The sequence below is a fragment of the Babylonia areolata genome, chromosome 2 (genome assembly GCF_041734735.1).
Source record: "Babylonia areolata isolate BAREFJ2019XMU chromosome 2, ASM4173473v1, whole genome shotgun sequence".
NCBI lineage: Eukaryota > Metazoa > Mollusca > Gastropoda > Neogastropoda > Buccinidae > Babylonia > Babylonia areolata.
The window spans coordinates 19,529,249-19,556,770 of NC_134877.1; the positions used below are offsets into that span (position 1 = coordinate 19,529,249).

General features: G+C 44.3%; 1 protein-coding gene across 2 annotated transcripts in view; it reads left to right on the forward strand.

The window, feature by feature from the left end:
• LOC143298800 (uncharacterized) overlaps window positions 1–27,522 on the forward strand; it is a 70,118-nt gene that overhangs the window by 14,138 nt on the left and 28,458 nt on the right. Inside the window, exons 2-8 of one of the 2 annotated variants that reach the window (XM_076611781.1) lie at window positions 17,861–19,211; window positions 19,242–19,368; window positions 20,330–20,531; window positions 22,111–22,306; window positions 24,135–24,303; window positions 24,894–24,989; window positions 27,051–27,304. In XM_076611781.1, the coding sequence (XP_076467896.1) occupies window positions 17,861–19,211; window positions 19,242–19,368; window positions 20,330–20,531; window positions 22,111–22,306; window positions 24,135–24,303; window positions 24,894–24,989; window positions 27,051–27,304 (2,395 nt within the window). Of the gene's footprint in view, window positions 1–17,860; window positions 19,369–20,329; window positions 20,532–22,110; window positions 22,307–24,134; window positions 24,304–24,893; window positions 24,990–27,050; window positions 27,305–27,522 lie in introns of both variants that reach the window. The other variant, XM_076611772.1, reaches the window with a different exon arrangement.

The following is a 27,522-nucleotide window of genomic DNA, read 5'->3' on the forward strand; positions in this document are numbered from 1 at the left end:
CGTCTGGTACGTGACTTCGCGGCGACATTTTGATACGATGGTTCCATATGGACTGGCGTGGAGCATGGAAAGCAATGAACAAAACCACGTGCAGCATGGAAAGCAATGAACAAAACCACGTGCAGCATGGAAAGCAATGAACAAAACCACGTGCAGCATGGAAAGCAATGAACAAAACCACGTGCAGCATGGAAAGCAATGAACAAAACCACGTGCAGCATGGAAAGCAATGAACAAATCCACGTGCAGCATGGAAAGCAATGAACAAAACCACGTGCAGCATGGAAAGCAATGAACAAAACCACGTGCAGCAGAGAACGGGAACGCGGGATGAGGAAAACAAGGAGGCTGTGCACGCGCTTTCGTCGGGAGCATTTCGTCGCTTGCAGAGCGACAAAATAGGTCATATGACGTCATGGGCAGCCCGCCGCCATAACTGACTGTTTTGAGTGTGCACTGTCTTTCTTGGGACAACTTTTCGGCAGAACTCGATCACATCATCAGGTGATTTCCACTAAGATATTTTAGCATTTTGGCGGCCAAGAAAAACCGGCGATGGAGACGCGCATATGCACGCGGTTCTCGCCAAAAATAACCGGGGAGTCCCGACGAAATGTTCCCGACGAAAGCGTGTGCACGACCTTCATATTACCACTGAGCCAGCGTGAAAAACGGATGAATAAATGAAAATAATATATATATTAGCACTGACTGTTCGTTTTTTCCATGGCTGGAAATGTCAAACAGGGGCTTCAGTTCTTGATGTCTTTTGAATCTTCTCCTTCATAACACATTGGTTCATTCACTTTCCGGTTCTGTTGATGTTGCTGCGCTTCTGCCATGCTCTCTCTCTCTCTCTTGCTGTGTCTGTCACTCTTTCTCTGGTATCTTTCTCGCTCACTTTCTCTAGTATATGTCTGTCTGTCTCTCTGTCTCCCACCCCCTCCTGCTCATATGCATGCATACATGCATGTGTATGTGATGAAGCTGGGAACAGAGATACAGACAGACAGACAGACAGACAGGGACAAAGAGAGAGGCAGAGAAAGAGAGAGAGGTTGAATGGACTTGACTCGTGACGTTTGACATTTTGGAACATGCATGGGAACAATCTGACATGCAGTTTGACATTAGAATGGAGGTTTTGTCCCAAAGAAACATTCATCATGGTGCCTCGCATCTCGTCGTGGTCCATGCAGCTATTGCGCGCGTGCGCTTGCGCACATATTATTTGTGAGCGCGCGTTTGTGTGTGTGTGTGTGTGTGTGTGTGTGTGTGTTTGTTTTATCTTCAGTTTAACGTCTATTCACTATAAGTGTTTTTAGACGGAAAGGAGTAAAGAAGTGGATAAAGGAAAGGGAATGCATGTGAATATTAGTGTTTAAAAAAAAAAAAAAAAAAAAAAAAATTCATGTTATGTAACAGAGGAAAAGTATATTATAAGAAAAAGGTCTAAAGAGATTGTGGTGTGTATTGAATGAGGTGGCATGGGAAGGAGAATATGTATATGCATATCAACAAGTATTAACCTATAACAATGTAAATATAAATAACAACATTAATTATAACGCATCAAAGGAGGATACCAATTGGACTGGAGTTTAAAATTTCCGAAAACATTCTAAGCAATGAATAATCATTCAAAATCTTTTCAGTGGCTAATGAAATATTGGAAGAAAAGTCATCAACTACATCTTTAGGAATTAACGGTCTTATGCTCGGACAATGAATGAGTAGATGACTTACAGTTATTTGCTTACCGCATATACATTTTATATTTTTAGAAAATTTTGTACGAAAGGCATTTAAACGAATTCTGTACATTAGACTTGTAATTTGTCTTGAATGTGCTGCTGGTGTCAAATTTAGAAAATGTTTGGGATTAGCTGCATTCTTTGTGTTTACACAACATTGGTAATATTGATTATTTGAATCTATAAGTAATTTCTTAAATCGATTTCTAGAGACATTTTCTATACAACTAATGTATTCATGTAGATCTAACTGGATGTCAAGTTGTATTGCGCCTTCGAAATTACGTGCTGCTCTTCTAGCTGCTTGGTCTACCCACTCATTTGAAGATATTCCACAGTGCGAAGGTACCCAACAGAAAGTTAATTTAATGCCCTGTTTTGTCAGTTGGTGAATAATATGTTTTATTTCCATTGTCATCTCTATTCGCTTCTTTGAATTTGGAGATTCTATAGCTTTTAATACTGACTTCGAGTCTACACATAATAGAATTTCACTGACAGTTTTCGGAATGTCTGAAATATAATTTAAGGCCATAAGTATGGCTATAAGTTCAGCTGTGAAAATGGAATATTGTCTACCAATATAGTATAATTTTTCTAATCTAAATGAAGGAATTACAAAAGCCGCTCCTGAATTACCATCTTCTAGAACAGATCCGTCTGTGTATATTTTTAGATAATTAGAATATTGATTTTCTATATGGGAGAGCACTTCAGGTTTTAACAAAAATGGTGACTGGTTCTTGGATAAATCTGTATAATCCATGTCAAAGGTAGCTTTACACTGCTCCCATTCAGGGACTGGTGAAAAAGTAGGTATTTTTGCAATTTGCTTGTCTCTTGATTCCGTAGCACTAATGATATCTGATGCAAATGTATTGATGGATGTCATAGACTGTATCGTCTTAGCTCGTTTAGCAAAATCTTTTTGTGAACTTAAATTAACTTCTTCTTTTGAAAAGGTTTCATATGCTAAAGATTTGATAACGAATTTCGCGGCTGAAGCTTTCCTTTGTTCATCAAGAGATAAAACACCTGCTTCTCTGTAGGTCCCTAAATTTGATGTAAGAATGGGCACACCTAGAGCAAGTTTATAAGCCTTACAATCGATGCTTTGCAGCTTCTTTAACAAATGCAGTGGAGCACTGAAAAATACCTCTTGAGCGTATGTCAAGCGTGAACGTACGAGAGAGGTTGCGAGAGATATCAACGCTTTGGTATCTTGCCCCCAGTGCTGTTTACAAATTATTTTAAGGAAATTTAGACCTTTTCTTGCTTTGTTTAGTATATAGTCAATATGATAATTCCACGAAAGCTTTGAAGAAATATAAACTCCCAAAAATTTAACATATTGTGTATATCTGATGATAGAACCATTTATTGTAAACACAGGGAGCTTTTCTGGGTCTGATCCTGTGTTAAATAGCATCATATTTGTTTTTTCTAAGGACAATGATAAGCCATTTTCCGTCATAAAGTTGCTGATTTTATCAAGTTCCTGCTGGTATATTTTCTTTATGTAATTCAGTGTCCTAGTAGGCGTTTTATTTTTCATTGTCACCTTCATCCATAAACAAATGTCATCAGCAAATTGAACCAAGACTGTATCTTTAGCTAGCTTGTTAGGTAGATCTGCTAATAATATATTGAATAAAATTGGCGAAATTACTGATCCTTGTGGTAACCCCATATGTAATTGTCTGGGGTTTGAGTAGGTGTTTCCTATTCTTACTTGTATAAATCTATCTGATAAGAAACTTCTGATATAATCATACATGTTGCCTGTGATACCGATATTTTTCAGTTTATATAAAAGTCGAGCGTGCCACACTTGGTCGTATGCTTTTTTCACATCAAAAAAAGTCGCTAGTACGTTTTTTCGCCTTGCAAACTGTTGCTTTACCTGTGTAGTCAGTTTGACTAGATGTTCTGTGGAGGATCTACCTTTTCTGAAGCCAGCTTGGTTTACAGGAATTACACTATGCTTCTCACAATAATGAACAAGTCTTTTTAGAACAATTTTTTCCATTAGTTTGCATACATGCGATGTTAAGGCAATTGGTCGATAACTGTTTTTATCTGTTCTGCGTTTGCCCTGTTTGTGTATTGGGACAACAATTGATTGTTTCCATACAAGAGGAATGTCACCATCAGACCAACATTTCTTTAAAATTAAGTGTAAGAAATCAGTCAAATTTCCAGGCAAATGTCTCAACATTTCGTTTGAAATTCCGTCTAAACCAACTGCTGTTTTTTTGCTGCTGAGATTTGAGAGACATTCCTTTATTTCATCTGGTGTTATTTCACTATTTATATATAGGTGATTTACGCTCTCTGAACCTTGGTATATTTCATTTTTCTCTTGGCTTTCTCTGAACTTTCTATTTTCTTCTGACAAACCAGTGATTCTACTGTGATTACCAAACATGTCAGCAAAAACTTCTGCCTTTTCAATATTTGAAGGTAGATCTGTATGGTCCAGTTTAATTGGGCATTGTGGTAAATATATTCCATTTTTCATTGATTTTAGTTTTTCCCATACCTTTTGCATATCTTTGTGATTGAAAACTTCATTTGTGCAGAAAGACGACCAGTACTGCCTTTTCGCTTGTGCGTTAACACTATTTGCTTTATTTTTAGCCTTTTTCATCTCTAAATGATTTGGGATGGATTGTACTTTTAAGTATATTTTGAATTTTGACTTCTTTTCTTTCTTTGCTGCTTCACAAGCCTCATTCCACCAGATATTACCAGAGTGCTTATGATCTTTAACCGATTTGTACTTGGGTATAGAGTCATTTGCAGCGGTGATGACTACATTTGTAAATGTCGAATATAAACTGTTGATGTCTGTATCGTTTATGTTGCAAATTTGAAACGATGAAAGTAAACTTGTGAATTTATCCCAGTTCGCATGTCGGTAATTATATTTTGGGATCTTATCCTCGTTTGGATCTATTGACTGAGGCATTTTAGATTCAAGTCTTATTATAATAGGCAAATGATCACTATTAAGAGTATCATCCAGTGTATTCCAGTCACATATTGGTGCCAGATCTGGTGAGATTAAAGTGAGATCTATGGCAGTTGCTCTATGACTTGGATTGTCTGGTATCCGTGTTATTCTGCCATCGTTAAGTAGGTATAAAGAAGTATCTACAATGTTTTCAATAAAACGATTGCTAGTGATCGACTGGCAGTCTTTCTCCCAAAATGGCGAGTGTGCATTGAAGTCTCCCGTGATGAGAACTTTTTTGTCCTGGTCTGTCCGTAATGTTCGAATCCACTCTGTATTAAAGTCATTTGGACCCTGAGGTAGGTATACAGAAATGACAGTTAAGAGTGAAGAATTATACTGGACTTTTACAGCACAAGAATGAATATTTGGTATATCTGGTGGAACGGGGCTGGGGCATGGAGTGTACTTGACCCCTTCTCGAATGTATATAGCTGTGCTGATTTTCTCATTGGTATCCACCTTCTGATGTAATGGCGGAAAGTAATAGTGATCAAATTTAGGAAGTTTATCTCGCTTTACATTTAGAGATTGAAGGGCTAGCAACTGGTAATTATGATTCGCCAGATGCTGCACTAAGTGATCACAGTTTGTACCAATAGATCGACAGTTCCACTGAAACACATTTAGGTTGTTGTTGACCGTCATTGCTCGAGAAAGTTCAGTGATTGTCTATTGTTGATCACAGTTCCAAAAAGTTAACTAATTTAACGCAACACAAAAAAATACATTAAACTATAATACCAAAAATAATAATAATAAAGGAATTTAAATATATATATATATATATATATATATATATATAATAATAATAATAATAATAATAATAATAATCGGTAGGTTATGAATCAATATACTAAATGAGTATGTACTAATGATTATAGTGTTTAGAACAGAGATAAAATAGTCGAACAGTACACAGCAGAGCGTCCTGGTGTTCACGTGGGAATAAACCAGATCTGAACACAAGTGAAAGTTCTCCTGGTGATCAGTACAATGACCAGTCTATCAGGTTGCTGAATGGGTTGTACCACGTAGGCTGGTGGAAGGCGGGGTAGGCGTGGTGTTGATAGTGCTGCGCTGGTCGGGCAGGTCTCCTGGGGGTCTCCCACAGCAGGTCCCTGACAGCGCGCCCCACGTTCCCTGCTAGTAGACTGGTCCCCTTCCTGGTGAGGTGCAACTTGTCCCGCAGGTGGTGATGTTTTATGTTGGTGTTTTCTATAAAGGAAATGTTCTTCACGTCATACAGATATGAAGTCAGCATGGCGTTATACAGTTGACGTTTCATTTCTGTTCGTTCGTCATTCACGACAGTAAGTTTACTTACAACGATTTTCGTTGTTGGATATTTTTTCGCCGTGTCCTTTAAGACTTGCACTAAAGATTTGCATGATTTTTCAGGATCAGCTGTTTTCAGGTCATTTATGCCACAATGGATGACCACTGCTTCGGGTTGTTGTCCCTCAGAGCCAAGTTCTTGTAGGCATTTTTGCACAGCACTCAATGTGGGGGTTCGTTTCTTTGATGCATGGAACCAATATGAGTGTCCAAGCCGATTTTTTTCTACGCCATTCATGACTGAATCGTGAAGAAGCAGGGTGTTCGGTAGTTCTTGCACGTTGTCATTTGATTTCTTTTTTGAGTTGAGAAGTTTCTTTTGTTTGGGTTTTGCGTCATTGATAGTGTCGTGAGTGGATGAGAATTTGACGTCATTTTTGGGCTTAGTTGTTTTTTCCACTCGATTCAGGCTTATTGCTTTTGCAGTCTTCCTACCTTTAGGCAACATGTGGACTTTCGATGTGGACAGCTGCTCTGGAGTGCCACAGGGATGCGATTTCACTGCCTCTGCGTATGTTGTTGGTGTTGGTGTTGCTGTTGAAAGGCAGGAGTCAGTTTGTGTCCCTGTGGTTTCCATGGGAACACTAGCCAATCTGTTGTTTTCAATTATTTTCTTTTGTTGCTCTACCGCACCCTCGAGCAGTGTGATGCGGTCACACAGCGTCAGAATCACTTCTCGTAATTCCGCAATGGCATCCGTACTCCCACACACCGCAGAAGTTGATGCCTTTATAGTGTCCGCGGTAGATTGCTCCACGGTCGGCGAAGGTGTTGCGCTCAGCCGTTGCCTGTCTCGCCGGTCGGACTCGGTTGGCATTGTTGCTGAACTGGAGGCACCATCCACAGATGCCTCAGCATGCTGTTTTGCAGTTCGAGTCAGTGTCTTTCGCGTCGCAGTACCGCCGAAACTTCTGGTTCTCATTTTCCCCATCACCGAGAGAAACTTTCACAGCAGGCGAAATTTATCTGCCAGTAGGTTCCGCCATTTTGCGTGTGTTTGTGTTTGTGTGTGTGTGTGTGTGTTTAGAGGCTCTCTCTCTCTCTCTCTCTCTCTCTCTCTCTCTCTCTCTCTCTCTCTCTTCTCTCTCTCTCGTTGAGATCTGTTGCAACTTCATGATTTTCTTCAGTGACTGTGCTTGTTTGTGCTTCATGAGGGGCAATGGCCGTCATATGAATAAAACATCCGCATCTGTGTGTGTGTGTGTGTGTGTGTGTGTGTGTTATCTTTTGTTCTTTGTTGTTCTCATATCATCCTCATCCTCATTCTTATTTTCCCTCTCTCTCTCTCTCTCTCTCTCTCTCTTTCTTTCTCTTTCTCCTTTTCTTCATTCTCGTCCTTCTATTCCTTCTTCTTTTCCCTCTCCTCTCCCCCCCCCCCTCCTCTCGCCATCAATCCCCATACTGTCCCTTTAAAGCTCCAAAGAAGACTGTTAGTGCTGTGTGGCCTTGTTCTGTCATGTTCATTCAGACAACCCCGCCTGGCGGGGAGGGGAGTGGACACTGGTGTGGGGGCTGTGTGTGTGTGTGTGTGTGTGTGTGGTGGGGTATAGGTGGGGTATGGGGAGGGGTGTGTGGGGGGGGGGGGACACGCACTGTGTGAAACAGGATTTGCTGTCGTGGGGATTTCCACCCACGCACCTCCTCCCTCCCTTACATCCCCCTTCGCTCCACCACCACCCCCGACCCCCCCCCCCCCCCCCCCCCCCCGCACACACACACACACCCTACCTGCTCTACCCCTTTTTATAGAATAAAACATTTATTTTAAAAAAAAATCCCCTGCACCCCCACCTCTCCCCCCAAATATCCGTTCCCTTCTTTAAGTGCGTGTGTTTAAGGACCCCCATGTGTTTTGTTCCCCCCCCCCTTCCCCTCCCACCCACCCCCCTCCCCCACGCCAACCCCTTCCCTTCGCCCTTTCTATTCTCTCTTCGACCCCCCCTCCACCTCCCTGCCCCCCTCGCCCCTCAGGTGAGCGAGTGGCGTGATTTGCCCGGCCTGTGACGGTGAAGGGAGGCTTGTGGCGCAGTGGTTACGACACCCGCTACACTGTTCGTACGTTTGGTGCATTTCTGTTATGCATGTGTGGGTGTATGTGTGAATGTGTGTCTTCATGTTTTACATTTATTCGCTTATTTATCACCATTGTTGTCTTGTTTATTTATTTATTTATGTTTTATTATTATCATTTTATTAGTATTACTAATATTATTACTACTACCTTTTTCTATATTATAATTATTATTTATTTATTTATGCAAGCTTATCTATTATTTATTCCCCCGTTTTTGTGTGTGTTTTTTTGTTGTTTTTTTGTTTGTTTTTTTCAAGGCCTGACTAAGCGCGTTGGGTTACGCTGCTGGTCAGGCATCTGCTTGGCTTGGCAGATGTGGTGTAGCGTATATGGTTTTGTCCGAACGCAGTGACGCCTCCTTGAGCTACTGAAACTGAAACTGAAACTGTTCGTACGTGGGACATGACCACATAGGTTGATCTGACTGAACAGTACGTGGAATTGGTACAAACAAGAAACAACAAGACTACCGCTGTTATATTTCTGCCGAAACTGATATTGCTGCTACCCCCGAAAACGAAGTATGACTGCCTACATGGCGGGGTAAAAACGGTCATGCGCGTAAAAGCCCACTCGTGTAATGTTCGAGTGAACGTGGGGGTTGCAGCCCACAAAGGAAGAAGAAGATATTGCTGCTGCTGCTGCTGCTGCTGTTACTACTATTACTACTACTTCTTTACTGCAACTGCTGTTGCTACTTCTGTTTCTGTTGTTACTGAACAGATTGTGACAGAGCGAGTTTCGAATGCCTGTGGCCAGAGGAAGAACGAAATTTTTGTTTGTACATTTCGAGTACCTGTATGAAAATGTTTTGCACGTGGTAAGTGTGGGTGAATCGTGAGCTGTGCATGTTCATGTGTGTGTGTGTGTGTGCGTATATGTATGTGCTGTAACGTCAGTCTGAATGCATCAGAGCTCGGGTGATGTGGTCTGTGTGCCTTGAATGTTCCGAACATCAGGTGGGAAAATTTATTTTATTGTTTATTCGAAATGTAACTAATGATTGAATAGTTTGTGAATATAGTAGTTTTTGCTGTTAGTTTTGAAATGTTTGCTTTTTGATAAATCAATACTTTTTTTGTGTATTTGTGTAATTTATAAGACGTGACTCATGAATGAATATTGTATTGTTAATTGGAAAATTGTATGAATGCATGAGTGGTGTGAAAGGATAACAAATATAATAAAATAAAATAAGGGAACATTGAGAATTAGCTAGAAGGAATAATTCAAATGGAGTGTGTCGAGAGCTAAGGACTGGAAAAAGTGTTGTCAGGGCTCCATGTGACTGGCCACGGAGTGGAGGGACCTTGAACTGGAATGTTCACTGAGGAGGTGCCCGAGTTTTCCCACGAGTGAGTGGGGTGGACACTACTGTGAGTAGGCTGCTGTCCAGCCTAGGACTGAGGCGATCCTGGGACTGGATCATCAGGTTTTTGCAAGAAAGTTATTTGTGATAGTTAAGACATTTGTTCCGGTGTTTAAGATTTTTTTTCAGGATGAAGAGAGCGTGAATGAAAGATTTTTTTTTTTTTATTTGGTTTCAATAATTATAATTGGCTCAGGGAAAAATTCCTTGTCTGTTTTTTTTTGGTTTTTTTGTTTGTTTACTGAGAGAGTGAGAGACTGAAGACTGAACTCGCAAAAAAATATTTCTTCCAGTATCTTGTCTGTCTCCTCACCCACTTAGTAACACAGATGTAGCATGTGAGAAACTTTTAAACTCTTGTGGACTATACTGTGTACTGTATCATGAGTTTTGTGTTCGAAGAAAATGTATCTTAGGAAGTATCCGTGTGTGTGTGTGTGTGAAACTGGCTACTAATATTTAGTAATTATGAATGCCTTGTCTAAGGAATGGTGGCAGAACTCTTAGTAACAACTGTAAAGTCCGAACAAACAATTTCACTCAGTGTATGGATTACTTTCTCATCAACATCGTATCTAAACGGGGTTTCTTTAATGAAATAGATATTCTCTGTTTATGCCTGTTTTTCCTTGTGATTTTTTGTTCCTTCTCTGCTCGCTGTCTGTCTGTATCTCTGTGTTTTGACCCGGCGTCTGTTTTTGTCCGTCTGTCCTCTCACTCTATGCAGAAGAAAAACAGGACAGAGAAAAAGAGGGTGGGGGTAGTGAAAGTTCCTTTAAAAAATGAAAGGGAAAGCACTTCTTTTGGAGAGAAACTGTGCCTTTTAGGTCAGATACCGGTCACTATCATTTACCTATATATATATGTCGTGCTCAATAGCGATAATCTGCACATTACCGGTAATTCGCAACAGATTTTGCCCAATGCTGTTAATGAGCAAAGTGACTTGCGCGTCACGGGTAATGGGTAAGGTTTTGCGTATTACCGGTAACGGGCAAACGTTCAAAGCTGCGCATTACCGGTAACGGGCAAACGTTCAAAGCTGTGCATTACCGGTAACGGGCAAACGTTCAAAGCTGTGCATTACCGGTAATGGGCAAGCAATTTAACTTTGCGCATTACCGAAAATAGGCAGCCACTTAGTGCACAAGAGACAACGAAGTCAGCTGATGGTTTTTCAGTCTGTCCTTTCGGCGTGATCAGCTCGTATCGGTAAGAGGTCGTATTCAGTGTGTGATCTGAAATAAACATAGAAAATGAATGAAAAAAACACAAACCCAAACAACTTAAATACCTTATGCACGTACCATCATTATTATCCAGACTTCTGGTATTCTACACAGTTTCAGTCCAGCATTCACTCACAGTTTCTTGGTAACTGTAGGAGAAACGTACTGAGCAAGCTGTTTCTTTCAGCTTTGTTTGTTTCCAAAAAGAAACAGAAATCAAAGACATTTAAAAAAAACACAAAAAAACAAGAGAGGCAAGGCCTTCAAGACTCACTTGTGATACACTTAAAAAAATATATATATAAAATCCAAGCTTTTTATGTATTGAGTATAATTTCAAAATGTAATGTTTAAGATGAGAAAGATCAGTTTAAAGCAAATTAAGTCCCCTAGCATTAATTACAGAGTAATTTCCCTTTTTTACTATCTGCACCAAAACGTTTGCAAAATAAATAAAACTTCCATGCTTAGCAAAAGAAGTTCCTGTTTGAACAAAAAAAAAATGATAATAATGACTGCTCTTGTTGTTGGGTCAGAATATCAGATCAAAGTGCCAAGTTTAGAGAATACAAAAAATGTAAATATAACAGTAAATGCAGTTTGCATATAATTAGGCTTCATTTTTTTTATTTTTTTTGTGCCCATCCCAGAGGTGCAATATTGTTTTAAACAAGATGACTGGAAAGAACTGAATTTTTCCTATTTTTATGCCAAATTTGGTGTCAACTGACAAAGTAGTTGCAGAGAAAATGTCAATGTTAAAGTTTACCACGGACACACAGACACACACACACACACACACACGCACACACACACAACCGAACACCGGGTTAAAACATAGACTCACTTTGTTTACACAAGTGAGTCAATAAAATAGACATTCACACATAACACACACACACACACACACACACACAGATGATACCCAGACGTGTGATAATGCGCTATGACTGCTCATTTTGTCAAGCATGCTCAATCTCACAGTTCTCCCTGGAGTCACTTAGGCCTACTCATGCTCCCCGTTGTCTGTGCAGAGGGCAGTATGAAGAACAGTACACTGTTGACACATGATCTGTCGGAGGGCGTGTGGGCTTGTTGACATTTTCCACTGTTCCGGACTGGACAGCTGAGGTTTTCGTTACAAAGAAAAAAAGAGAGAGAAAGAGAAAGAAAAGACAAAGAAAACAAAGAGAAAGGTTACGAACTAATGCTGTTCGGGTCACTGGGACAGTGTGGTGACTTTATCAAAAAATCGTTTTCCCATCTTTTTTGGCCAGAGAATAGGTCACAGGCAGAAACACACACACACACACACACATAGTAAGAGAGCGCGTACAGAAGTGGGCGTGCGGCGCGTTTTCTCTCTCTTACTCTCTCACGCGTGCTCGTACACACACATACCCTCCATCCCCCACACACCCTCCCACCGTCTCTCTCTCGTTGTTCCACTCCCAACCCCTCTCTCTCTGTGACCCGCCACGCCCCTCGTCTCTCACACTACCTACCTCCGTCCCAGCCATCACAGGAGTACGTGGACAGAACGTAGTGATGGTAAGGGTGAATTTTATGTCTCGGTATTATATTACAATATAATTATGTACTGACAATATTAAATTTTATGTCCGTGAAATGTGCTGTATACATGTATTGTGGTGGAGGAGACAGAAATGTGTAAATGGTGTTGAGGGAGAGAGAGAGAGAGATGTGTGTGTGTGTGTGTGTGTGTGTGTGCGTGCGTGCGTGCAGTGACAGACAACACCGTGTGAACGCGGTGACAGTCACCCTCACACACAGCAATAATGGACCTCTGCTGCCACTGCTCTTCCTTTTGACCCCACCTGTCTGTCTGTCTGTCGCCATGTCTGTCTGTCCATCTGCCTGCCCGTTTATGTTTGTCAAGTCGTGTGTTCGTGTGTGACAGAGAGAATGTGTGCGTGTGTATGAATGCGTGTGTATGCGTACGTGTGGGTGCATGCGACCCAAATCATTACTAAAAAGGGCTGAAAAATACACAAGAAGATGGGAGACAACTTGGTCAGAAGACCACCCCTGCCCGTGCCACACACACCATTTTCACTGACATTGCTTTTGACGAAAGGAAACAGTGAATGTTTTATAACAGTAATGCTGTTAACGTGAAGGTACATGTAATTTTCATGCCAACACGTGATGACATTAAAAAAAAAAAGAAAAGAAAAAAAGATGCATGATTCAGCAACTTAGTTCACTGGCCCTTCAACACGGTTATTAGCAGGTAATGCAGTTTATGTAACATACTTATAATATTTGTTGTTGACTTCTTTTCTCTTTTTTTCCTGTCATTTTTTTCCATGCTACTATCTTCTTGTGGTGTTATGTTGTTACGTATATTATGTTGGTGGGGTATGTAACTGTGCATGAAATTAAGATTTTAAATGCTTTTTTTTAAGTATACCCCCCCCCCAAAAAAAAACAAAAAAAACAACAACAAAAAAACCTGTCATTTGTCGATGGACATGTTTTTCACGGACAATTTTTGTCTGCACCGAAATGATTTTCACAGGCATGAAATTTGTTTCCCCACGACGACTTTTCCATTGACATTTTTACCGCGCTCTGTCCAAAGAAGGCTCGACTGCCGAATTCGATCATTGTGTGTGTGTGTGTGTGTGTGTGTGTGTTTCCATCTGTATCATCATCAGATAGTAAGAACTAAAATGACCATTGCAACACAATAAAGAGGAATGATACGGGTTATGTATCAAGGAATAATCTTTTTTTTTTTTTTCCAGTTTCATTTTGTTATCTTCAGTGACTTTCCACTACTTGCCTGCCCCAAACACCACACCTCCCCACGTGACCTTCACCTTCCCTTTTCTCTCCCTTTGTCAGAACCCAGTCAGTGCTTTACGTGATTTTTACACCTTCCCGCACGGGACATCTTTTGCAAAGAGCACGTGCAAACTCATGTGACCATCCAACTTGAAGATCACTGGAAGTTTTGGTTGTGGACGGGTCAGTACTTTGTTCACACTTTATTGTGGCTGAGCTTATATAAATTTGAAAAACAAAAATTGAAAAAAAGAAAGGATTTCTTCACCAAAGAACGAAGTTCACCCACAGCCAAATGCAGGTGGGTGATTAGAGAGAGGTAGGGGTGGAGAAGAGAGAGGGAGTGGTGAGTGAAAGAAACATGTCGTTCACCCTTACTGTCTTAAATCGCTCTTTTTTCAGAAACGAAGGTTAACATGCTGAAAACAATCCGGACTCAATATTTTTCTATATTTTTCTGTGTCAGTAAATAGAAAACTGTCCGTTGTCGAGGGTCAGCATTTCGTGTGTGTGTGTGTGTGTAGCTGTGTGTGCGTAAGTGTGTGACTCGCGCGCGCGTTCGGACACACACACACACACACACATACATACATACACACACACACACAAGGACTGACACACACACATTCATCCACCCTCAGCATGGCAATTCATTTACACACACATACACACACACACACACACACACACACACACACACATCCAGCCATTCACTCACCTACCAACATACGCAGCACAATCGCACAACTCCCCACCCTTACTCCCCCTCCATACACACACACACACACACACACACACACACACACACACACGTCTTATGAGCAGGATCTAAAGCCTTTTGTGCAGATGAAACAGACTGGAACGGTCGCATGTATTTAAAAAAACTGACCTCGACCTTTTTGAGGGAGAAAACACCGCAGTCATATATATATAAGAAGTTAAAAGAGGACGGAGGGGTGGGGGTGAGGGGACAAGGAGGGGAGGCAATCTTTCATATCACTGTGTCAAAATAACACGTACAAATGCAGCACACACAAACGTGAAAACAAGTAATGCATTTTTTTTGTTCTACACTCATTAGGATCAACTATGACATCTGTAAATAACAAAAGAGGGATGTACTTTGTGTAGCTAGTTCCTAACCGGGTTTATTAATGTTTCTATCGTAAGAACAAGAGAGAGAGAGAGGGTGGGGGAGAGACAGAGAGAGACTGAGAGATGGTATGAGGTCTTCGCACAGTGCTTTTGGTGTTACAGTGTGTGTGTGTGTGTGTGTGTGTGTGTGTGAAGGAGAGACAGAGACAGAGACTGACAAAGACATCATAATACGGTGTGTGTGTGTGTGTCTGTGTGTCAAGAGTTTTTTCCGAGTTCGTTATAATGTTTTGTGAGTCCGTTTGGGTTACGCTGCTGGTCAGGCATCTGCTTGGCAGATGTGCTGTCGCGTATAATATGGATTTGCCCGAACGCAGTGACGCCTCCTTGAGCTTGCTGATACTGATACTGATGTTGTTTCTTGTCCACGTTGTTTACAGTTGCTGGTTGGCATTACCCATTTTGACGTTTTAATCGCTGTTTCTCTCGTGTCGTACCTTGTTTGGGATCGTTGTCAGTGAGGTCACGTGACTGATGACCGGATGTCGAGCAGTGTCATGACTTGCAGGTTTGATTTATCAACGTGTTGGCTGACTGGCTAAATCCTTCGGGTCGATCCTCCTCCACCAGCTTTGGCACTGCAGAAAAAACATTGATCTGTGACAGGGAGCCGCCAGGGTTCAGACAGGCGAGGTGCCAGTGTCTATCAGATTACGGGGATAAGATCTGGTGGCTCCTGCCAGTCGGGGTGGGCTTCCAGCACCCCGGGTGCCGTGTGCTTTATGTCTGCACTGCATGCAATGGGTTGAGTGTGAGGGGGGGGGGGCGGTGTTGCTGTGATGGTTCATGAAGGTGGTGAGGTGGATACCGATGACGGTGACTGGGTCTCTGTGTCGTGTGTGTGTGTGTGTGTGTGTCTGTGTGCATGTGTGTGTGTGTGTGCTTGCAGTCTCTGTTTACCTACCTATTGTATTGCATTGCTCTTCTGTCACAAAAGATTTCTTTGTGTGAAATTCGGAGTGAGTGCGCCGCCACAAAGCATGCAGCGCCACCATTTTATTATGTTTTTGTTTTTTGTTGTTGTTGTTGTTTTTTTCTATCTGCAGGTGTATTTGTTTTACTATCAAAGTGCGTTTTTCTAAAGATTTTTGCCAGTGACAACCCTTTTCTTGCCGTGGGTTCTTTTACGTGCGGTAAGGGTATGCTGCATCCGTGAGCTTGGTTTATCGTCTCATCGGAATGACGTGCACATGGTTTGTGGATGTACGGGGCGTACTTTAAAGACTTGCACTTCGGTTCTTCGCGTCCGTGATTTTCCCTTGCTTTCCCTCTTGACCGCCCGCCCTCTTCTTCTTCTGTCTCTGTCATTTGCTTTCCCGTCACTCTCAACCTCGTCTCTCATTTTCTAAACCCCTCCCTAAGGTGTGGAGTGATGGCCTAGAGGTAACGCGTCCGCCTAGGACGCGAGATAATCTGAGCGCGCTGGTTCGAATCCCGGCTCAGGCGCCGATATTCCCCCCCCCACCCCCTCCACTTGACCTTGAGTGGTGGTCTGGACGCTAGTCATTCGGATGAGACGATCGTGTGCAGCATGCACTTAGCGCACGTTAAGAACCCATGGCAACAAAAGGGTTGTCCCTGGCAAAATTCTGTAGAAAAATCCACTTCGACAGGAAAAACAAAATAAAACTGCAAGCAGGGAAAAAATATTTTTAAAAAAAGGGTGGCGCTCTCAGTGTAGCGACGCGCTCTCCCTGGGGCAGAGCAGCACGAATTTCACACAGAGAAATATGTTGTGACAAAAAAGAGTTTAAAAAAAAAAGTAATGCAATCTACGAGTGTAGACTCGCCGCCCTTATGGTCATACATATGTATGGTAACGTCGAAGGTCAGCTGTAGTCAACAAACTACAAGAATGACTGAACCACAAGGAAAATACCACACATTAACCGTCACGCTTTTATCTGCTGTTCCTGCATCGCCTTTCAGCCATCCTTCCCTCCCTGTTTTGACGTGGTGCTTATGTCAGGTGAACGGATAAGGAGAGGGATGGAAGGGGAAGGAGAGGGATGTGAGGGGAAGGAGAGGGATGGAAGGGGAAGGAGAGGGATGTGAGGGTAAGGAGAGGGATGTGAGAGGAAGGAGAGGGATGGAAGGGTAAGGAGAGGGAGAGAGGGATGGAAGGGTAAGGAGAGGGATGGAAGGGGAAGGGTAAGGAGAGGGATGGAAGGGGAAGGAGAGGGAGAGAGGGATGGAAGGGGAAGGAGAGGGATGGAAGGGGAAGGAGAGGGAGAGAGGGATGGAAGGGTAAGGAGAGGGAGGTGAGGGGAAGGAGAGGGAGGTGAGGGGAAGGAGAGGGAGGTGAGGGGAAGGAGAGGGAGGTGAGGGGAAGGAGAGGGAGGTGAGGGGAAGGAGAGGTGAAGGGAAGGAGAGGGATGTGAGGGTAGGAGAGGGATGTGAGGGGTAGGAGAGGGATGTGAGGGTAAGCAGAGGGATGTGAGGGGAAGGAGAGGTGAAGGGAAGGAGAGGGATGTGAGGGGAAGGAGAGGGATGTGAGGGGAAGGAGAGGGATGTGAGGGGAAGGAGAGGGATGGAAGGGGAAGGAGAGGGATGGAATGGGAAGGAGAGAGATGGAATGGGAAGGAGAAGTGAAGGGGAGGAGAGGGATGGAAGGGGAAGGAGAGGGGATGAACTCGGATGGTGGAGATACAATATCGAAGCTTGCGCTGCAATATTGTGTAACTGACTTGAATGCGTTATCCCTCGTGCATATATGTATTACTTGTAGCAGCAGCAGCATTTGTAGTAGCAGCTGTAGTTGCAGAATAGCAGTCTATGTCTTTACTGCAATCGTCGTGATCATCTCGATTCCTTATCACAACCACCAGCATTAACAACAAAATAGCAACGTCAAAGACAAAACAGTTGCATTTAAAAACAGTATTCCCAAACAGTTCAAACCGAAACAAATATCGTATTCGAACGCCCTCATCAAGCACCAATAAATGGGTAGAACGTGATAAGCACACATTGCATTTTTGCCGTAATAGCGTGCGGGGTGTGGAAGTGTCTACAGAATATCTAGAAAGCATTAAACAGATAAGAATGAAGCTGGCGGGATACGAAAAAGGTGGTGCAGTTTTTAAACTGTGGTTTTACTGGCTGTGGTTTCAGACTGTGTCCTGGAGCCCGCGGTCAGCATCAAAACGTCACGCTCCAGAGGGTCCAGAAGCCGTCGTCATCGCTCACGTCACAGGGGTCGCCAGGGGTCACGGGGCCGCCGAGGGAGGTCAGGCCAAAGACGACGCCGCGGCAGAAAGGGGGGCGTGGGAAGGGAAGCATCGCCTGGGGCCGGGAGGGCGAGGGAGCAACCTTCAAAGAGAAGAGACGATGGGTCTGAAGAAGCTGCAGGCTCTTCCGGAACGTCCACAGAGGGTGAGAGCGTTTCGCGGTCGTCACAGTCACCTCGGAAACAGCCGCCATCACGCCATTCACAGTCAGAACACCAACGGTCGTCACAGCTCTCAGGGGGTGACGAGGGTGTTGACGATTCCACTGACAGTAAGCGACACTCCGGGCACGCGGTGTCTGATTGGGATACCCCCTCCCCGTCCCCCTCCCCTGAGTCCCGCCCACAGGCAGAAATAACGCCAAAGAAAGCTGCGAAGAAAGGGGGGAAAGGTAAGAGAAAATCAAAGAGAGGCAAATCCCCCACGAAGAAGACAGCCAAGAAAACCACAAAAGACAAACCCGAAACGTCGTCACTCTGGTCTCTGTTTTCATTCTGGTCTTCTGATGACAGTGCCGAACCCGTCGCCTCCGAAGAAACGTCTGTCAAAGTGAAACATGACAAAGAGTCGGAAGACGCACAACAGCAGCCTGAAGAAAATGTCGACCAGAAAACTAAGCGGCCCAAAGGCAAGCGTCCACGTGACAGGAAGCGGAGCGGTTTCCGCCAAAGATCTCGAGATGTCCAGGGTGACGAGCGAAGACGCTACTACCACACAGGACGTCAAAGAGCACGAGCACCACTTCCAAGGCCGCAACACCAGGACGCTGGTTTTTTCAGGAGGCGTGAGGAGGAAAGGCGGAACCGGGAACACTCCGGGCGGAACAGACTCAACAGAAGACGCCTGACTTTAGAAATGAACAGAAAACGCCAGGAGGAGATCAGGCGTGGACGAGAACGTCAGGCTGCTGCCATACGTGACAGGGAACGCGAGGAAGCCGCCAGACGTGACAGGAAACGTCAGGACGAGCTCAGACTTCACCGAGAACGTCAAGCGGCTCTGAGACGTGAAAGAGAACGCGAGGAAGAGGCCAGACGTGAACAGGAACGTCAGGACGAGCTCAGACGTCAGAGGGAGTGGGACATTCTGAGACAGGAAAGAGAACGTCAGATGGCTCTGAAACGCGAGAAAGAACGCCAGGAGAACGCCAAACGTGAACGGGAACGTCAGATCGCTCTGAGACATGAGGAGACGGCCAGGCGTCAACGGGAACGTCAGGAGAACCTCAGGCGTCTCAGGGGACGTGGCAATGGACGTGGCAGGGACAGGGGACGTGGCAATGGACGTGGCAGGGACAGGGGACGTGGTCCTGCCCCCTACACTCACAGGGGACATTACTCTGGCCCAAGCCGTTACAGTTTTCCCAGCCGTCCGGCAGCGGCAGACAGACTGGTGAGTGGTTCGTGACGTCAGCTGATCGGTGTGTGTGTGTGTGTGTGTGTGTGTGCACGCACGTGTGTAAATCTATCTGTGTGTGTTTTTGTGTGCATGTATACATTTTAGTGGGAGGGAGGGAGATCAACAGAAAAGGAGGGACGGACACATGGAGGGAGGGAAAGGAGAAAGATAATGTTATAAACATCAAAACTACGTACTTAGATGGTATATGATTATAAGAGTGAGAGTGACAGAGAGAGAGAGAGAGAGGGGGGGGGGGGGAGAGGAGGCGAGAATGTGCTTCGTCAACTGAGGCTTGATTTCTTTTTGTTTGTTTCCGTGTTGCTTCTCTTTGTTGGTCGTCATTGTTGGTGCTGATGTAACTGGTGTTGTTATCCTTTAACGCGTTGCCCACTTTTCAACAAAGTCCGAACCACTGCTCTAAAAATAGATGAATAGCTCATTGACCATGAAAGCTGAAGCCAACTGGACGCCATACTGACACTCGTATCCGGCTGTCAGTCTGCTGAGAAGTCATCTGCTTACTGGTGGTAGTTTCTGAGCTGTAACTGTGTATCTTCGATGATATCGTGTTATGCTTGCCCCCACGACATGGCAAATGTGTCTTGATTTGATATCTGCCAATGGTTTATTTACCAAAGTTATTACAGGAAAACAGGACAGTGACAAGTAACGCAATTTTGTTGTGGAGGCACACACAGGAATGTCAGTTCAACTAACGCCGCGAGCAAGTGAAAGGTTGCCGTGAAGCAGTCATCGTAGCCAGCTGAGCGCTCGGCTACATGTAATTATGAAGTTGCCGCTTCGCGCTGTACTGACACGAGTAGCAAAATGGCTGATTGAACACTTCCGCTGGCTTCAGTTAGCAAAGGGGCTCAAAGAAGGCATATATATATATATCCACCTATGTTTAGATCAGTGAGTCCAATACGTACTGTCAGGCTGTGTTCCCCAGGAAAGCCGCCTGTCACCGGGCATCCGGTCCCACTCGCACGCCTTGCTGCGCTCCATGCAGCACGTGCTGGAGGCGTTGAGTGGCGGCGTGAGGGCCGTGAAGAACGGCAACGACTTCGTCTTCAACGGCACGCGCTACACCATCATGATGGGCGTCAGGAAGCAGCTGCAGGAGATCGCCAAGGCCAACGACATGGTGTACGGTGAGGCTGAGGGCGAGTGGGGGTGGGACGTGGGGGAAGGGGACCGGTGGGATGGGGGTGGGGGGCGGGGAGTGGGGAGGTTCCAGCGCGTGAGCGGAGAGCGTTGGATTTGTTGGGTAGATCTCAGTTTATGATGAGGTTTTATTTTGGGTTTTTGCGTGAGTGTTATGGCCGGGTGAACCTTAGTTTATGATGAGGTTTTTTATGAGTTCTGTCTGGTACAGGGTGAATCTGGGTTTATGATGAGGTTTTTATGAGTTCTGTTTGGTACAGGGTGAATCTGGGTTTATGATGAGGTTTTTATGAGTTCTGTCTGGTACAGGGTGGATCTTGGTTTATGATGAGGTTTTTATGAGTTCTGTCTGGTACAGGGTGAATCTGGGTTTATGATGAGGTTTTTATGAGTTCTGTTTGGTACAGGGTGAATCTGGGTTTATGATGAGGTTTTTATGAGTTCTGTTTGGTACAGGGTGAATCTGGGTTTATGATGAGGTTTTTATGAGTTCTGTCTGGTACAGGGTGAATCTGGGTTTATGATGAGGTTTTTATGAGTTCTGTCTGGTACAGGGTGAATCTGGGTTTATGATGAGGTTTTTATGAGTTCTGTTTGGTACAGGGTGAATCTGGGTTTATGATGAGGTTTTTATGAGTTCTGTCTGGTACAGGGTGAATCTGGGTTTATGATGAGGTTTTTATGAGTTCTGTCTGGTACAGGGTGAATCTGGGTTTATGATGAGGTTTTTATGAGTTCTGTTTGGTACAGGGTGAATCTGGGTTTATGATGAGGTTTTTATGAGTTCTGTTTGGTACAGGGTGAATCTGAGTTTAGGTATTTTTGTGTGTGTGATATATATGGTGAACTTTGGTTCATTTGAAGTTGATGCATGATCAACAAGTTTTGCTTGGTGATCCTTTTTGTGTGATTTACCTTTATATGATATAACTATATATAACTATGTACAAACTAAATATAACAATATATAACTATGAATATATGTATACATATAACTATTATATATATATATATATATATATATATATATAGAGAGAGAGAGAGAGAGAGAGAGAGAGTTATATAGACACATAGTTAAATATTATAGCAAGGATGAACTGTGATGAATAACGAACAAAAACGATGAGCCCAAATGTAAAGGCAGTGTGTTTATTTGTGTACGATGGACGTTGAATTCTGGTGAGTCACGGTTTTTATTACAGAAATAAATGCAAAGTATAGCATTTGAACTGATTTTAAATCTGAAATCACCCATTTATGTCAATAGACTAGAAGTAGACAACATTCGTCACACTTTCTTGCTAGTCCCGACATTGCATTGCTGGTACTGTTTAGATTCCACAAGAAAAAACGTCGACAGTCAAGCAAGCTGGTCAGCAAACAAGCAAGTAATCAGGCACAGATGACTGGTGTCCTAAACAGAAGATGTCTGGAGAAAAGTATCAGATATCTAAAAAAAAAAACAAAAAAAACACACAAAAAAACAACAACTGTACAAACGCACACATAGCACTATTCTAGCGGCAACTCTGTGTGTGTGTGTGTGTGTGTGTATGTGTGTCTCAGACACCATTCTTCGGGCCACCCTGCTGACCAAGGACATCTACATGAGAGCGCACCAGCACAGAATGACAGGGCCCACAACTCGCTCTCTGGACCGACCCGAGGTGAGCCTGCCCAGCCTCTACGACAGCATCCGAGCAGCCTACAGCGAGGAGCGAAAGGCGCAACAGCTTGTGCGTACTGCTCATGATCTGAAAAGGTGAGTGGGACGGTCATAGATGTGTTTCCTAAGCCAGTAAACATGCTGGAACTTTTTTCAGTTTTCAAACGATTTCATTTTGCTAGTGGATGTCAAACTAGATTCATGGTTTAATCTTTACGGCAGTTTTATTGGTGATGCAGAAAGGATTCTTCGTTATTTTGAGTTATCTTAGGATTGAATTTTCGTTTAGAAAAAGATAACAATGTTTACGTGTTTCTCATAACATGAAACAAAGCTGTATGTCAATGTTTACTCTTCATTTCAGTTGTTGCAATGAAAACTAAAAAAAAAAAAAAGTAAATTGCAGTCAGTGGATCCCATTTTTAGACGTTGTCTGAAATGCTGAATGATTTTATGATTTTAAGGTTGGTTGATATGATCTCATTTGCAAAACGATGCAAGTTTTATGCATTATCTGGAAAATGATGTCTGCACAAAATGAGCATGCAAAGCCAGCTTCAGACCAGTTACCTCAGTGTTTGTGTGAAGTACTAGCTGCCAGATGAATGTCAACACTGGCAGATCTGACTGGTTGTGGCTGCTTCCTGCTGTCATCAAGTTTTACAGCACATGTGCCTGTCGGTAGATAGTGCGCCGTGAGAATGCCGGCAGTGATCACAGTCCTGATGTTCCTGATGAATACAGTCCTGATGTTCACAGTCCTGATGTTCCTGATGTTCACAGCCCTGATGTTCCTGATGAATACAGTCCTGATGTTCACAGTCCTGATGTTCCTGATGTTCACAGCCCTGATGTTCCTGATGAATAAAGTCCTGATGTTCACAGTCCTGATGTTCCTGATGTTCACAGCCCTGATGTTCCTGATGAATACAGTCCTGATGTTCCTGATGTTCACAGTCCTGGTGTTCCTGATGATCACAGTCCTCATGATCACAGTTCACAGTCCTGGTGATGTTCACAGTGCTGATGATCACAGTCCTGGTGATGTTCACAGTGCTGATGATCACAGCCCTGATGATGATCACAGTCCTCATGATCACAGTCCTGATGATGTTCACAGTCCTGATGATGTTCACAGTCCTGATGATGATCACAGTCCTGATGTTCACAGTCCTGATGATGTTCACAGCCCTGATGTTCACAGTCCTGATGTTCACAGCCCTGATGTTCACAGTCCTGATGATGTTCACAGCCCTGATGATGTTCACAGCCCTGATGATGTTCACAGTCCTGATGTTCACAGGCCTGATGATGTTCACAGCCATGATGTTCACAATCCTGATGATGTTCACAGTCCTGATGATGTTCACAGCCCTGATGTTCACAGCCCTGATGATGTTCACAGCCCTGATGATGTTCACAGTCCTGATGATGATCACAGTCCTGATGTTCACAGTCCTGATGTTCACAGTCCTGATGATGTTCACAGCCCTGATGATGTTCACAGCCCTGATGATGTTCACAGCCCTGATGATGTTCACAGCCCTGATGTTCACAGTCCTATGTTCACAGCCCTGATGTTCACAGCCCTGATGTTCACAGCCCTGATGATGTTCACAGCCCTGGTGATGTTCACAGCCCTGATGTTCACAGTCCTGATGATGTTCACAGGCCTGATGATGTTCACAGCCATGATGTTCACAGTCCTGATGATGTTCACAGCCCTGATGATGTTCACAGCCCTGATGTTCACAGCCCTATGATGTTCACAGCCCTGATGTTCACAGCCCTGATGATGTTCACAGTCCTGATGATGTTCACAGTCCTGATGTTCACAGCCCTGATGATGTTCACAGTCCTGATGATGTTCACAGTCCTGATGTTCACAGTCCTGATAATCACAGCCCTGACATCTTTGCCGCAGACGAGGCCAGTCCGCAGATGCCAGGCTGCAGCAGGTCAGAGAGAGGTTCCAGGACAACTTTGCCCGCAACGACCTGAGGACGCTGGTGTATCACGTCAACTCCACGGCGCAGAAACTGGGCAGGGAGCTGACCACCTCCACCCAGGCTGCTTACCTCAAACGGAACATGGTGAGTGCTGCGCTGGGTGTCTTCACCCACACCATCAATTACGTGCGTTTAAGATCCCATGATCGATGTTTTTATTTGGTGGATTGTGGAGACACAAACAGACCTAGATTGCACGCCCCTGATAACGAAGTATCGCTGCCTAAATAGCGGGGGTTTGGGGGGCGAGGGACGGTAACACACGAAACACCCAGCAGATAGGAGTGAACGTGTGAGTTGAAGCTCAGAACACAGAAGAGTCGGCCAAGGATGGGGTATGGCTGAAGATGGGAGGGGTTTGATCTGTCAGTAGATATGGCCGAAGATTGGATGTGGCTGAGGATGAAGGGGGGGCGGGGGGGGTTGGCCAAGGACTGGATGAGACCAAGGGAGGGATATGGCCGAGGATGGGTGGGATATGGCTGCAAGTCCATACATGCTTGTCAGAGTGCAAAGATGCGTGTGTGTTCAGGCGAGCTCGTGGCACGCTTCTGCATGTATCCTTAGAAATGTGTGACCGATGTTTTGCTGACCTGTAAGCGTCGCGCGCGCGCGCGCGCACGTGTGTGTGTGTGTGTGTGTGTGTGTGTGTGTGTGTGTGTGTTGGTGACCAGCGCATGCTGAGCAGTGCACGGACAAACCTAACGGTGGCCAGGGACCTCATCTACAAGGCGTCCGACATGCTGGCCACAGGCATGGCTGATTACAGGGTGAGGCGCTTCCCTCTGCTCTTTAACATTCACACACATAAGCGAACACACAGATACACGTATGTACACACACACACACACACACACACACGCGGATACACTAAACAGCCACATACACTACGTGCTCATGCACACACGCGATCACACGTATACACAGTTTAGTTATGATTCAAAGCCTAGCCAGCCTCCAGGACCATTGTGAAGGCTGTCAACACATGACACAAACTGCACACTGTTATCAACACATGACACAAACTGCACACTGTTATCAACACATGACACAAACTGCACACTGTTATCAACACATGACACAAACTACACACAGTTATCAACACATGACACAAACTACACACTGTTATCAACACATGACACAAACTACACACTGTTATCAACACATGACACAAACTACACACTGTTATCAACATGAGACACAAACTACACACTGTTATCAACACATGACACAAACTACACACTGTTATAAGCACATGACACAAACTACACACTGGAATCAACATGAGACACAAACTACACACTGTTATCAACACGAGACACAAAATACACAATGTTATCAACACATGACACAAATTACACACTGTTATCAACACGAGACACAAACTACACACTGTTAGAGACACAAACTGCGCACTGTTATCAACACGAGACACAAACTACAACACAGTTATCAACACATGACACAAACTACACACTGTTATCAACATGAGACACAAACTACACACTGTTATCAACACGAGACACAAAATACACAATGTTATCAACACATGACACAAATTACACACTGTTATCAACACGAGACACAAACTACACACAGTTATCAACATAAGACATAAACTGCACAGGGCTATCAACATAAGAAACCAACTACACACAATTATCAACACAACACACAAACTACACGGTTATCAACAAATGCACGTGGTTATGAACTCTAGACACACACTGTGCAACGCTTTCAACACACACGGCATAGTTAACACGAGACACTAACTTCGCAGTTATAAATAAAAAGTGAGCGCTCTGTTGTCTACCACACAGTCGGTAGATTTCTGCAGTGGATATTTCTTCTTCTTCGGTTTTTATCTTGTTAGACGGAGAAAGAAAATGGAGGTATAGCTGGCACTGGCCCCCTCAATCAGCCGGCATTGACAGAAATAGACGTAGTCTGCGATCTTCACGACACAGAGGCTCAAGCTTGTGGAACACCTCATCCACTGGCTCTAGAGGTGTTGTCGCCGACAAATCACACAACAACAACAACAACATACAACCCAAGAACCCGCTGATTACACCCAGAGTGCGCAGTCAGTCAGCAATCCCTGAAGCGGCGATTATTTGGATGAAGAAAGATCAAACAACTATAATCGTCTCAGTCTTTTGATTTTGATTGATTTGATATGAATACCTATTCAGCGCCTCGGTAGCAGACCAAGCTCTAAGCGCTTTACAAACTCGGGGTCATTTGCACAACAGGCTGTCAACCTGACGGCTGCCATTGGGTGCTCATCATTCGTTTCCTGTGTCATTTAGTCAGATTTCAGGCACGCACACATACACATTCACACATACATGTAACATTTTACATGTATGGCCGTTTTTGCCATTTTAGTGCTTCGTTTGTTTTTTCCCGTCACCTTCTTTTAAAGACTTTATCATTCCATCAATTTTTGCTGTAGCAGTTGTAAATTTTCCTCTTTTTTTTCTTTTTTTTCAGTTTGCGTCAGGTTAAGAATAAGCGAAGCTGACTCACGTGGTTTCCCTTTTCCACCAGGGGAATCAAGAATAAACGAAGCTGACTCGCGTGCATGGTTTCCCCTTTCCACCAGGGGAATAAAGAATAAATGAAGCTGACTCACGTGCTTTCTCCTTTCCACCAGGGGAATTAAGAATAAACGAAGCTGACTTAGGTGGTTTCCCCTTTCCACCAGGGGAATTAATTAAGAATGAACGAAGCTGACTCACGTGCATGGTTTCCCCTTTCCACCAGGGGAATTAATTAAGAATGAACGAAGCTGACTCACGTGCATGGTTTCCCCTTTCCACCAGGGGAATTACCGGGTGGCCCAGGACTGGAGACGTGTCCGCAGTGACCAGCGGGGAGTGGGACCCCCGGTGTCCTACCGCCACAGGGGCAGGCCAGCCGACTTCCGCCGTCGTCAGCCAATCAGGGACCGCCGTAGGGAGCGCCCTCAGCCAATCAGGGACCACGGGGCGGCAGAGCGTGCCCGTCTGCAGGCCGTCATTGATCGCTTGAGGCGCCACGCCAGGGAGCAGGAACGGATGGCGCAGCAGATAGAGAGGTGAGGTCCACGCCAGAGTGGAAGGCAAGTGGCACTGTGCAGCGCTGGCCCAGTGCTCACGCGTCCGCCTTGGGAAGCGAGAGAATCTGAGCGCACTGGTTCGAATCCCACAGTCGCCAGGATTTTCTCCCTCCACCACTAGACCTTCAGTGGTGGTCTGGACGCTAGTCATTTGGATGAGACGGTATACCGAGGTCCTGTGTGCAGCATGCACTAAA